The sequence below is a fragment of the Equus quagga genome, chromosome 18, assembly GCF_021613505.1.
Source record: "Equus quagga isolate Etosha38 chromosome 18, UCLA_HA_Equagga_1.0, whole genome shotgun sequence".
Classification (NCBI taxonomy): domain Eukaryota; kingdom Metazoa; phylum Chordata; class Mammalia; order Perissodactyla; family Equidae; genus Equus; species Equus quagga.
The window spans coordinates 27,270,823-27,285,034 of NC_060284.1; the positions used below are offsets into that span (position 1 = coordinate 27,270,823).

The following is a 14,212-nucleotide window of genomic DNA, read 5'->3' on the forward strand; positions in this document are numbered from 1 at the left end:
GGAAAAAGCATTACACACAGAGGAATAAAAGTAAGAATTACAACAGAATTCTGGCTTGCATGGTTTCTGACAAGAAGAGTAACTTAAAGTATTGAAAGAAAAACCTAACAACCCAGAATGCAATATCCAGCAAATAATATGCTTTTTTTAATTGAGTTAATGATAGGGTACAAACTTGTAAAATTTCAGTTGTACATTATTGATTGTCAGTCATATTGCAGGTGCACCACTCTACCTGCTGTGCCCACCCTCCACCCCACCTTTCCCCTGGTAGCCACCAATCTGTTCTCTCTGTCTACATTTTTAAATTCCTCATATGAGTGGAGTCATACAGAGATTGTCCTTCTCTAACTGGCTTATTTCACTTAACATAATTCCCTCCAGGTGCATCCATGTTATTGCAAATGGAATGCTTTTGTTCTGTTTTACAGCTGAGTAGTATTCCATTGTATATATGTACCACATCTTCTTTATCCATTCATCTGTTGACGGGCACTTAGGTTGCTTCCATGTCCTGGCTATTGTAAATAATGCTGCAATAAACATTGGGGTGTATAGGACTTTAGGAATTGCTGACTTCAAGCTCTTTGGATAGATACCCAGTATGGAATAGCTGGGTCGTATGGTAGTTCTATTTTTAATTTTTTGAGGAATCTCCATACTGTTTTCCATAGTGGCTGCACCAGTTTGGATTCCCACCAGCAGTGTATGAGAGTTCCTTTTTCTCCACAACCTCTCCAACATTTGTTACTATTAGTTTTAGATATTTTTGCCATTCTAATGGGTGTAAGGTGATATCTTAATGTAGTTTTGATTTGCATTTCCCTGATGATCAGTGATGGTGAACATCTTTTCATGTGCCTATTGGCCATCTGTATATCTTCTTTGGAGAAATGTCTGTTCATGTCTCCAGCCCATTTTTTTATCGGGTTGTTTGATTTTTTGTTGTTGAGTTGTGTGAGTTCTTTATATATTATGGATATTAAGCCTTTGTCAGATATATGACTTGCAAATTTTTTTTCCCAGTTAGTGGGTTGTTTTTTTGTTTCAATCCTGTTTTCATTTGCCTTGAAGAAGCTCTTTAGTCTGATGAAGTCCCATTTGTTAATTCTTTCTATTGTTTCCCCTCTCTGAGGAGACGTGCTGTCCAAAAAGATCCTTTTAATACTGATGTCAAAGAGTGTACTGCCTACGTTTTCTTCTAGAAGCCTTATGGTTTCAGGTCTCACCTTCAGGTCTTTGATCCATTTTGAGTTTATTTTGGTAAATGGTGAGAAAGAATGGTCAATTTTCATTCTTTTACATGTGGCTTTCCACTTTTCCCAGCACCATTTGTTGAAAAGACTTCCTTTTCTCCATTGTATGACCTCAGCTCCTTTGTTGAAGATTAGCTGCCCATAGATGTGTGGTTTTATTTCTGGACTTTCAATTCTGTTCCATTGATCTGTGCACCTGTTTTTGTACCAGTACCATGCTGTTTTGATTACTGTAGCTTTGTAGTATGTTTTGAAGTCAGGGATTGTGATTCCTCCAGCTTTGTTCTTTTTTCTCAGGATTGCTTTAGCAATTCGGGGTCTTTTGTTGTCCCATATGAATTTTAGGATTCTTTGTTCTAATTCTGTAAAGAATGTCATTGGGATTCTGATTGGGATGGCGTTGAATCTGTAGATTGCTTTAGGTAGAACGGACATTTTAACTATGTTTATTCTTCCAATCCATGTACATGGAATGTCTTTCCATCTCTTTATGTCGTCATCCAATTCTCTCAGAAAGGCCTTGTAATTTTCATTATATAGGTCCTTCACTTCCTTAGTTAAATTTATCCCGAGGTATTTTATTCTTTTTGTTGCGATTGTGAATGATATTGTGTTCTTGAGTTCTTTTTCTGTTAGCTCGTTATTAGAATATAGAAATGCTACTGATTTATGCAAATTGATTTTATACCCTGCAACTTTGCTGTAGTTGTTGATTACTTCTAAGAGTTTTCCAATGGATTCTTTGGGGTTTTCTATATATAAGATCATGTTGTCTGCAAACAGCGAGAGTTTCACTTCTTGCCTCCCTATTTGGATTCCTTTTATTCCTTTTTCTTGCCTGATTGCTCTGGCCAGGACTTCCAGTACTATGTTAAATAAGACTGGTGATAGAGGGCATCCTTGTCTTGTTCCTGTTTTCAGGGGGATGGCGTTCAGTTTTTGCCCATTGAGTATGATGTTGGCTGTGGGTTTGTCATATCTGGCCTTTATTATGTTGAGGTAGTTCCCTTCTATGCCCATTTTGTTCAGTTTTTATCATAAATTGCTGCTGGATCTTGTCAAATGCTTTCTCTGCATCTATTGAGATGATCATGTGGTTTTTATTCCTCAGTTTGTTGATGTGGTGTATCACGTTGATTGATTTGCGGATGTTGAACCATCCCTGTGTCCCTGGTATGAATCCCACTTGATCATGATGTATGATCATTTTGATGAGTTGCTGAATTCTGGTTGCCAAAATTTTGCTTAGAATTTTTGCATCTATGTTCATCAGTGATATTGGCCTGTAGTTCTCTTTTCTCGTGGTGTCCTTGTCAGGCTTTGGTATCAGAGTGATGTTGGCCTTGGAGAATGTGTTAGGAAGTGTTCCATCCTCCCTAATTTTTTGGAATAGCTTGAAAAGGATAGGTATTAAATCCTCTCTGAAAGTTTGGTAGAATTCCCCAGGAAAGCCATCTGGTCCTGGGGTTTTATTCTTTGGGATGTTTTTGATTGCTGTTTCAATCTCTTTCCTTGTGATTGGTCTGTTCAAATTGTCTGCTTCTTCTTGAGTGAGCTTTGGGAGATTGTAGGAGTCCAAGAATTTATCCATTTCCTCTAGGTTATCCATTTTGTTGGCATATAATTTTTCATAGTATTCTCTTATAATCCGTTGTATTTCTGGAGAGTCTGTTGTTATTTCTCCTCGCTCATTTCTGATTTTGTTCATTTGAGCTTTCTCCCTTTTTTCTTTGCAAGTCTGGCTAGGGGTTTGTCAATTTTATTTATCTTCTCAAAGAATCAGCTCTTTGTTTCATTGATCCTTTCTACCGCCTTTTTCGTTTCAAGAGCATTTATTTCTGCTCTCATTTTTATTATTTCTCTCCTTCTGCTGACTTTGGGCTTTGTTTGTTCTTCTTTCTCTAATTCAGTTAGGTGTAGTTTAAGATTGCTTATTTGGGATTTTTCTTGTTTGTTAAGATGTGTCTGTATTGTGATGAGTTTTCCTCTTAATACAGCTTTTGCTGTGTCCCATATGAGTTGGTATGGCATGTTATCATTTTCATTTGTCTCCAGGTATTTTTTTATTTCTTCTTTAATTTCTTCAATGATCCATTGCTTGTTCAGTAGCGTATTGTTTAGTCTCCACATCTTTGTGCCTTTCTCAGCTTTTTTCTTGTAATTAATTTCTAGCCTTATAGCATTATGATTGGAGAAGATGCTTGCTATTATTTCATTTTTTTAAAAATTTGTAGAGGTTTACCTTGTTTCCCAACATATGGTCTATCCTTGAGAATGTTCCCTGCGCACTTGAGAAGAATGTGTATTCTGCTGTTTTAGGATGAAGCGTTCTATAAATGTCTATCAAGTCCAATTGTTTTAGTTTTTTGTTTAGCTCCACTATTTCCTTGTTGATTTTCTGTCTGGATGATCTGTCCATTGATGTGAGTGGGGTGTTGAGGTCCCCTACTATTATTGTGTTGTTTTTAACATCTTCCTTAAGGTCTGTTAATAGTTGCTTTATGAACGTTAGTGTTCCTGTGTTGGGTGTATAGATATTTATAAGTGTTATTTCTTCTTGATGAAGTGTCCCTTTGATCATTATATATTGTCCCTCTGTTTCTCTCTTTACGTGCCTTATTTTGAAATCCGTTTTGTCTGATGTAAGTATTGCAACACTTGCTTTCTTTTGCTTGCTGTTAGCTTGAAGTATTGTCTTCCACCCCTTCACTCTGAGCCTGTGTTTGTCCTTGGGGCTGAGCTGTGTTTCCTGGAGGCAACAAATTGTTGGATCTTGTTCTTTAATCCATTTTGCTACTGTGTGTCTTTTTATTGGAGAGTTCAATCCGTTTACATTGAGGGTGATTATTGATGCATTTGGACTTAATGTTGTCAATCTGTTGCTCGTTATCTGGTTTTCCTGTATTACCTTTGCTTCTTGTCCTGTGTGTTTTAGCCTATCCATTGACTACTGCAATTTCTTATGCTGGGTTTCTTACATTTTTCCTTATTTGTGTTTTGTGGCTCTGTTCTGTTTTTTAGTTTAGTGGCTACCCTGAAGTTTGTATTTAGAATCTCATGTATAATATAGTCTATTCTCTGGTGGTCTCTTACTTACTTGGCCTAGACTAATTTAGTCCCTTTCCTCTTCCCCTCCTAAATTATTATTTCCATTTCTTATTCCAACTCATGTTATGAGTTTGTAGTTAGGGTGATAAGATCGTCTTTGCTTTGGTGGTTTCCTTACCTTTATCCTAAGGCTATAGTTGAATATTTGCTATCCTATTCTGGTTCTATCTATGTGTCTCCCTACTCTGTGGTTTGTGACCCCTTTCTCCCTTTTTTTCTTTTTTCAGGTATGAGAGCCTTCTTGAGGATTTCTTGTAGTGGAGGACTTTTGGTTACAAATTCCCTTAACTTTTGTTTGTCTGGAAAAGATTTAATTTCTCCCTCAAATCTGAAGGATATTTTTGCTGGATAGCGTATTCTTGGCTGAAGATTTTTAACTTTTAAAGTTTTGAATATGTCACTCCATTCTCTCCTAGCTTGTCAGGTTTCCGTAGAGAAATCTGCTGAAAGTCTGATAGGAGTTCCTTTGTAGGTTATTTTCTTCTGTCTTGCTGCCCTGAGTATTCTTTTTTCTCTTTCATTTTTGCCATTTTTACTACTATATACCTTGCAGTAGGTCTTTTTACATTGACAAATCTAGGAGATCTGAAAGCTTCCTCCACACACATTTCTCCCTCAATCCCTAGATTTGGGAAGTTCTCTTCTATTATTTTATTAAGCACACTTTCTGCTCCATTTTCCTTTTCCACGTCCTCAGGAATTCCAATGATCCTTAAATTCTTTCTCCTCATTGAATCCGCTATTTCTCTGCTATTTTCCTCATTTTTTAAAATCCTTAGTTCTCTTTCTTCCTCTGTCTGGAGTCATTCAGCCTGTCTATCTTCGATTATGCTAATTTTCTCCTCTATGGTGTCTACATGGGCATTCAGGGAATCCGTATTCTGTTTTATCTAGTCCACAGTATTTTTCATCTCTAGTAATTCTGTTTGATTCTTCTTTATAGTTTCAATCTCTTTTGTGAAGTAACTCCAGAACTCGTTGACTTGTTTCTCTATCTTTCCCTCTACCTCATTGAGTTTTTTGATGATACTCTGAACTCATTTTCACTTAGTTTACCTATTTCCAAGTCCTCAGGACTTAATTCTGTGTTTTTATTGTTTTCCTTCTGTTCTGGAGCTTTTATAAATTGCTGGATGGTAGAGGAGTGGTTTTTGCGCACGATGGTAGAATTCGGTTGCAGTTACACCCTGTCGCCACTAGATGGGGGTCGAGAGCCACACGTTCTGAGCTCTCCACCTTCAGGTAAGATGGCAGTGCTCAGCATGGGTTCAGGGAGGAGGTGGAGTTTCTCTCACGCGCCAATCTGGATTCCGATCAGCTCTCGTTCTCTGGTCTCCTGATGCCCTGGCTTGATGGGGTCCCTGCACATGGAAGCTTTCCCCCGTCAGTGGGTTTCCACTGCACTGGCAGTGGGAGTCCTGGACGATCCCCCGGTCGCGTGGCCCCTCCCCCACTCCTTCCCGCACCCGCAGCAGTGATCCCAGTCTCTAGGGGAGGGAGCGAAGTTCTCTCCTACCCTGTTTCAGCTCCTCCGAGGCCAGTAGCAGCCTCTCCGTCCTCCTTCATCTTGGTGCTGTAGGTCTCTGATGGTCTGGCATTAGGTTTATTGGCTGAAATTCAGTTTTCCCAATCCTTTGTTGTAGTTTGGAGGGGAGAGAGTCCCGGGTCAGCTCACCCCACCATTTTGCTCCACCCCTTTATAATTTGCTTTTAAATTAGAGAAATAAATACTTTCTCAAACAAATGAGAACTAAGAGAATCCACTGCCAGTAGACCAGCAGTACGAGAAATGTTAAAGGAAGTTCTCTTCAAGTAGAAGGAATATGACCCCAGACAGATACATGGATTTATACAAAGAAATAAAGAGGGCTAAAAAGGAATAACTGAAGGGAAAATTAATTTCATTAAAAATTTTTAAAATTTCTTTGAAAGATTGACTGATTAATGCAAAATTAGTAGCACATATGATGCTGGTACTATCTGTAAAAGCAAAATATATAACAACAATAGCACAAAGGATAGGAGAAAGAATTGGGAATATATCATTGTAAGGACCTTACACTACATGTGAAGGGTAAAATACTATTTGAACGTAAGCTCTGATTAAAGATTTATATTGTACAACCTAGAGCAACTACTAAAATGTTTTTTAAAGGAATATAAATAAATAAGTCACTTGTGGAGATAAAATGGAACCATAATAAATGCCCAATAAACCCAACAAAAAGAAGAAAAAAGAAATAAAGAACAAATGGAGTAAACAGAAAATAGCTAGCAAGGTGATAAATATTAATCCAAATAGAATCACAAAACATGAACCAAACATGACAGCTAAAACAGACTGTGAGATCACATTTTTTTATAGCTTTATTGAGACATATTCACACACCATAAATTCACCTAAAGTGTACATACATAGAGTTCAGTGGCTTTTAGTATATTCACACAGTTGTATAACCATTTACTAGATTGGATTTTAACAAATATCCATCTATATGCTGTTTATCAGAGACATAAACAGGTTGAAATTAAAAGGATGGAAAAAGATATATAAAGCAAATACTAAATAATAAACAGCCTGGATAATTATATGAAAACAAATAGATTAAATAAAAAAGCATCCTTAAGGATAAAGACAGTCAATACATAATGATAAGATTCATTTTGCCACAAAAATATAACAATTAAAAGTTTGTATGTTCCTCTAAAAGGGGCTCAGAATATTTTAATCCCCCCCCCAAATCAACACAATTCCAAAGAGAAATGAAAGATCCACAATCACAATAGAAGATATCAATATAAATTAGTATTTGAAAGATCAGGCAACACAAAAACACTAGAAAAGATATAGAAGATACAAACAATACAGTTAAAAAGTTGGATCAAATGTAAGGTAAGACTCAAAAGGCCATATTCTCTGACCACAATGCAATTAAGTTAAAATAACGACATGAACTACTAACGAAGTGAACCAGAAACCTATACATTCAGAAACATAAAAGATGCTGGTAAACAACTTTTGAGTCAAAGAAGCAATTTTAAGGAAAGCAAAAAAGTATGGAACTGAAGAATAAAAAATGTACTAGTAAAGAAGACACATAATATCTAGGAGTACAAGGAAAGGGGGAAAAAATGAAACCCAAGCAACATATAATGAAAGGGTATAATAAAGAATAGAACTGAACTATCTAGAAAACAATGGTACAACATGGAGGATCAACAAAAATTTTAAAATCCAATCTTTAAAAAGATTAATAAAAAGGGCAAACTTCTCCAAGGCTTTTCAAGAAAATAATGAAGGCACAAATAAACACTGTTAGGAATGAAAAGAGGGACATAAATATAGATTCAGTGAAAATACTTTTTAAAAAAGATAATTTAAACAACTTTAAGTGATAAATTTAAAAATTTAGATGAAATGGACAGTCTCCTAGGGAAATAGATTTCACCAAACCAGACTCAAAAAGAAACAGAAAATCTGAAAAGATCTATAAACCTTCAACAAGTAGGATGAATAGGTATCATTTCCACAAAACGAAAAGACAAGACTATTTAAAGGAACACATTCCAGCAAATATTCAAGTAATGGGTAATTCCAATCTTACATAAAATTTCTGAGAACAGAATAAAATCCAATCCAATCCAACCCATTCACCAAGTTTACTCTAACCTTGGTAGCAAAACCAGATAAGAGTCTCCCCCAAAAGGAAAATTATAGTACAATCTAAGTTAAGCACCAAAAATCTAAAACACTGAAAACTTGAATCCAGCAGTGGGAACGGGTTGTATACGTCTCTGTGTATCTGCTCTGTATCACAAACTTGTTTGGTTTTTAGTATTTTGATAACTGTACCTTAATACAACCGGTTTACTTTCTAATCCTATGTATTTTACTTTATGCATTAAAAAATATTATTTTGAGAAGGGGTCCATAGGCTTCAGACTGCCAAAGGGGTTGATGGCACACACAAAAATGCTAAGAACCCCTGTACTGAAGAAACTCTTAGAGATATACACAAGGAAACATGTGCAACACTGTTTAGAGCAGCACTGTTTGTAATAGCAAAAATCAGGAGACATAAAGAGGAGAGTGGCTCAATGAACTAAGGAACACTAACTAGGTGGAGTTTCCTGAAAGTCATTAAAATTAAGGAACTGGAGCTACATGTATCAACAAGGACAAACCTCTTAATCTGGATGCTGGATACATGGGTGCTTGATATAACACCCTCTAAATGACTAATATAGCGTTACCATTACACCACACTGTTTTTAATTATTTTTTTCATTTTGCAATGAGAAAACTTCATGGATCCTCACCAGTTTAAGCACTGGCGTGTAGGAACCAGTGCCTTACACCACTTCTCTTCCAGCAAAATCCACCCCAAATCAGACTCATTATAGTCAGGCCCAGCTTAAAATACAAATTCCTTAGGAAGCCTTTCTCCAAATCATCCCAATGGAATTAATTTTCCCCTCCTATTCTCCACAGCCATTTCTATTTAACTTTCTCATTACTAGATTTCCGAATTACATACTTTTACCAGTTTTACTGAGATATAATTACATACGGCACTGTGTAAGTTTAAGGTGTATAGCATAATAACTTACATATATTGTGAGATGATTACTACAATAAATTTTGTTAACATCCATCATTTCACATAATGAATTAAATTAAATATAGTTTGTGAGCGCCCAATTTCTCAAGTGTAGGTTCTTTGATGCCTAGACAGTGCTTTGTACTCACAAATTCTCAAAACCATTTTTGTTGAATTTGATTCATTCACCTACATCCACTGTGAAATAAATTCTAAACACTGGCTTAAAAGTTGTGTTTGCATCTTTAATATCTACAGAAATAGAATTTGATTATAGAAATAAAACATCCCGTTATGCAAGCTAGATTTCTACTTTTCATAATCTTACTGCTATTTTTAATTACAACGAAAAATATAAGATAATAACTTTGAACAATGTAAAACAAGATACACTTCTTCTAAAAGATTGACATGTTCAGGTTATGTTCCAGTTGGGATGACCATTTTGCACACAGGTATACAGAATGATACATGTGTTAACTATGCCCCCTACTGACTGAATAAATATTTGAAAGCCAAATAACGTCACAGAGAATACAGAATACAGCCCACACAAACGTAACACATAAAAAACAAATGTACTTTTATAATGCAAATGGGTTTCATAAGAAAGACTTTGCAGATCTTAAGTCAAGTACATTTAAGATAGGATTTATTAGAGAAAGCGGGAACTTGAGAAGAAAGAAGTATAATTTTGAAATTGACTGCTCAGAATCACCACTTCACACAACTTTAGGAAGCATCATTCACATTATATTCTACAGAGTGGTTGTCAACCAGAGGCAATTTTGCTGCCCAGGAGAATTTTTGTCCTAACACCTGGGCAGGGGGTGGGGTGGTGGGCACAGTGCTACTGGCATCTAATGGGCAGAGGCCAGGGATGCTGCTACACATCCTACAAGGCACAGGCCAGTCCCCACAATAAAGAATTATTTGGACCAAAATGTTAATAGTATCAAGATTGACAAATTTTTGCTCCATGCGAATATTCCCTCTCAAGTTGTGCAATAAGGCAACAGAGTCAAATAGAGTTTTATGACTTGCTTAAACTTTGTCGAATGGATCAAAGAAGACATTAAATCTCTGACATAAAAGAATACAGTTTTTAGCCCTTTTCATTTGGGCTAGAAAATTGCAGTCATATGTCCACCTTTTAACTCTATTCTATGGATGACAGAATCCGTGCATACACTTTTGATCCGCTAACAATATTTTTGAAAGCTACTGGGCTTTCCGATCATACCTGTGTTTCCATTTCCATCATCCTTTGTTTTATTTCTCTTATTTCTGCCTGTGTTTCAGCTTCTTTAAGTCGAATGGTCATCAGTTCATCTTGTAACTCATTCATAGCATTTTTCTTAGGTGGGTCTTTCCATCTCCCAGTAGTACGAGCTAAGTGGCGCTAAAACACAAAAATGATATCGCGACAAATATCCCCAGTATCAAAATAAGAACTAACTTTACTGAGCACTTATTTTAGGTCCAGTACTATATTAAGAACTTTATAGCATTATTTTATTTAATCCCCTGACTTAAAAGTCAGGCACTATTATCTTTATTATACAGGTAAGAAAATGGAAATTGTGATTAACTTCAGAAAGGTCACACAGCCAGTAAATGGCAGCTCTGGGATATATACTCAGATATAGTTCAAAATTTTTTTTATACTGTGGATTAATTACTGTAAAGAATGCAATTTTCACCGTAATTTTTTTTTTTTTTTTTACCAAGGGAGATTTTTCACATTATTTTTAATGAACTCCCAAGAAAAGGGAAAAAAATGGGGCCATTCACGAATTAAGGAAGCAATATTACAAGTTAGGAGCAGTGTTCTCAAAATATCCATGGTGAAGGACCAGTTTTGTTTTGTTTTTAATTTTCAGTTTATTCCTGCTGATACTTCCCAAAATACATTAAAAAAAAAAATCCATGGTAATATCAAGGACTAACTTCAGTCTTTGCTAAGCGTATCCTCTCATCCCAAATTCAAACCAAGATCATTACTCTGAAACTATGTCTAGTTTTCTTTTCCTTCCCTCTCTCCCTTCTATTTTATAGATTGTTTTGTTGTTGTTGTAGATCTTTTTCAACAGTTTCCCTCAACTGTGAATAAATCTGTGGGCATATAACTAGTTAAACGTCTGATTTATTTGGTGAGATAACCAATTTCCAAAAGAAGTTATGAATTTACAGACAAATTTATTTTGGTGTCGCCCTTCTGATGTTTCACACTGACCAATGGATTTAACAGAAGAAGTACGTACTAGATAAAGGAATATTTTCTTACAGTTCTTTAGGAAGATACATAAATCACAATCGTATAACAACAAAAATACGACTTGATCTCTATTTTATCTTCTATTTAATTGTAAAAATTAAAAAGGGAGAAATAGCTCAAAAGTTTTTTCAATTTATAAATGCTCTCAGTTTTGTACATTAAACAAGGTCTTTCTCATGTTAAACTCAAATCCTACAGTTGATCATCAGCTTCTTCAAACTCGTACAAACTGGATATTCAGTTTTAACCCTCTTTTTAAAGAGCACACAAAATACATTGATATACCTGCCAGTGTTCCTCCAAATCCTTGACTTGTTGTCTAAGTTCTTTCAAACCCATAATAGCTTCTGCTTCTCTCAGTTTCACAGCAATGAGTTCTTCCTGAAGCCTTGCAAGGTTATTCTCATCAGGAAAGGAGTTGTTTCTCTAAAGCAAGAATAATTTAACTTGGTATTTTTTTAGTTTAAAGAATAAAATAAAATATAGCATAATAAGAGCTATTTTGCCCCATATGTAATCATACCTAATTTTACAGAGTTTGATTGAAACATAATTCACAAACCACAAAATTTATTCTTTTAACGTACACTGGTCAGCGGTTTTTAAGAGTACTCACAGGGTTGTCCAACCACCATCACAATCTAATTTCATAACATTTTAATCACTCCCAAAAGAAATCCTATATCCATTAGCAGTCACTCCATATTTCCCCTCCCTCCAGCCCCAGGCAACTAATCTACCTTTGTCTCTATGGAGTTGCCTACTCTCGGCATTTCATATAAATGGAATCATACATAAATATAATATGTGGCCTTTTATGACTAGCTTCTTTCACTCAGCATAATATTTTCAAGGTTCATCCCTTTGTATTGCTAAATAATATTCCATTGTATGGATATACCGCATTTTATTTATCCCACCAGTTAGTGAAAATTTGGGTTGTTTCCTCTTTTTGGCTATTATGAATAATGCTGCTATGAACATTTGTGTAAAAGTTTTTGTGTGGATGTATGTTTTTAATTCTTTTGAGTGACATACCAAGGAGCAAAACTGATGGATCAGATGGTAATTCCACACTTAACTTTTAAGAAACTTTTCCAAAGCAGCTATACTGTTGTACACTCCCACCAGAAACATGTGAGGGAAATCGTACTTAATTTTGAGGACGCAGAAGTCTAATTCTGCTTTGTTTAATAAAATTTTAACCAGAGTTACAGAACAACAAGATTAAAAGTGTTTTTCAGCATGGCAATAAACTTACTAACCTCTGATCAGAACTCCAAACAAAGCATGAACATCATTTATATTTTACATATTTACGGAAAAGAATAGTCCAAAATCTGCTTTGTTGTATTTTCTTAGCATGCCACTTTGGAAGGAATGCAAAATCTCTGTACATTAGTCACTATATCAATAGTCAATAAATTAATACCAAGGTGACCTAATATTTCCTTCAAGGGCACAAGACGTAGATTAATCTCCTACCAATCAAAGACTCACCTTAGGATACAGGGTAGCCCCAAATCAAACTGCTCTTGGAGTGACCAGAAGATCCTAAATTAGACCTTAGTAAAAGTTCCTTAGGTAAACTGAGGTACTATTGAGATTTCAAGCTCTGAATCTATGAAATATTCTATCTCTAAAATATTTCATGATGGACATTAAGATTTTAGCCCACAGAGATGATGGAATAAAGTTATTCTTGCCAACTACACATTTTCATGGTAGACTGTAAATATTTTCTCAATTGAAAACCAGAAATTTACTGCATATGCATTAAAAGAAAAAAGAGACTCCTGAATGAAGAAATTACCCATAGAAAGCATGAAACCTTTCAATTTCCTTTCTACTCTATAATATGAATACCAACAAACCTACTTAAGAAATCCATCTTTTACATTGGAACCAAGGACGTTTCTTTCTATCAAATATTCAAAACTGAAAGATCCAGATTCTTACCTAAGTCATGGAGCCCAGAATACTCCTAAGTTAGAGATCAAATATTCTTTTAGGCATTTTCTATGGCATTCTTGCTGGCTTTTTCCTCAACAAACAGGGGAATAAATTTTCCAAAAATAACAGAAAAATAGCAAGCAGATTTCTAGCAAAATTATTCTACTACTGAGTGTAGTTACACCCTGCTCCATTTCATTAAGAAATAGTAAAGAACAACTTGAGGCTATCTGTCATGTCCATTATTTATGAGCCTTTGACTCAATAGCTAGATTCTACCTATGAGTGAATCATAGACCCCAAGCCATCCACAATTTTATACATGAGAAAACAGAGATTCAGAGTTTGTGATTTAGAACACAGACTCTCAAGTCTGAGGGTTGTAAGAAATCTAAAAGCATTTCTATTTCCACTGCTTATCTAATCCTCAAGTTCTTTAGTAACTTGGAAAAGGGGTAAGTTAAATGAGCTTCCATAAGTACACCTCAGGCTAAGGTCTTCCTGTGTATCCTGAGGTGGCGTGCAGTACCTTGGAAAGTTCTGACAGTTGCAATCACATAAAATTTTCCCTGAAATGTTTACGTATTAATCACATCCTACCTCTTGCAGAGGAAGATATTACAATATTTGAAGACAACAGTTAATTTCTGTCCCCTAAGTTTCTCTCCTCCAAATTTATATCAAAATTATCCTGGTTGTTTTCCTCTAAATGGGCACTAATCTCCATTTTTACCCTTAAATATGGGGCTTTGAGTAGTATGGCAACAACAAAGAATAATTGGGAATCTTACAAATTTTTTTTCCTTTCCTCTCTCAGTAACTAATATGTAAGTTTCCTTTTCTTGTTATGATTTTTCTTTTCTTTTTGGTGAGGAAGATTGGCCCTGAGCTAACATCCATTGCTATACTTCCTCTTTTTGCTTGAGGAAGATTGTCACTGAGCTAACAACTGTGCCAAGCTTCCTCTACTTTGTATGTGGGACACCGCCACAGCGTGGCTTGATGACTGGTGTACA

At 35.6% G+C, this 14,212-nt stretch overlaps 1 protein-coding gene across 6 annotated transcripts in view; it reads right to left on the minus strand.

Moving 5' to 3' along the window:
- The window catches only part of EVI5 (ecotropic viral integration site 5), a 211,560-nt gene that overhangs the window by 78,182 nt on the left and 119,166 nt on the right, over window positions 1-14,212 (minus strand). For all 6 annotated transcript variants that reach the window (XM_046645597.1, XM_046645596.1, XM_046645595.1 and 3 more), the window contains 2 exons: window positions 11,529-11,669; window positions 10,209-10,367 (listed from right to left, as the gene is read on the minus strand). In XM_046645597.1, coding sequence (XP_046501553.1) covers window positions 10,209-10,367; window positions 11,529-11,669 — 300 coding nt within the window. The remainder of the gene's footprint in view (window positions 1-10,208; window positions 10,368-11,528; window positions 11,670-14,212) is intronic.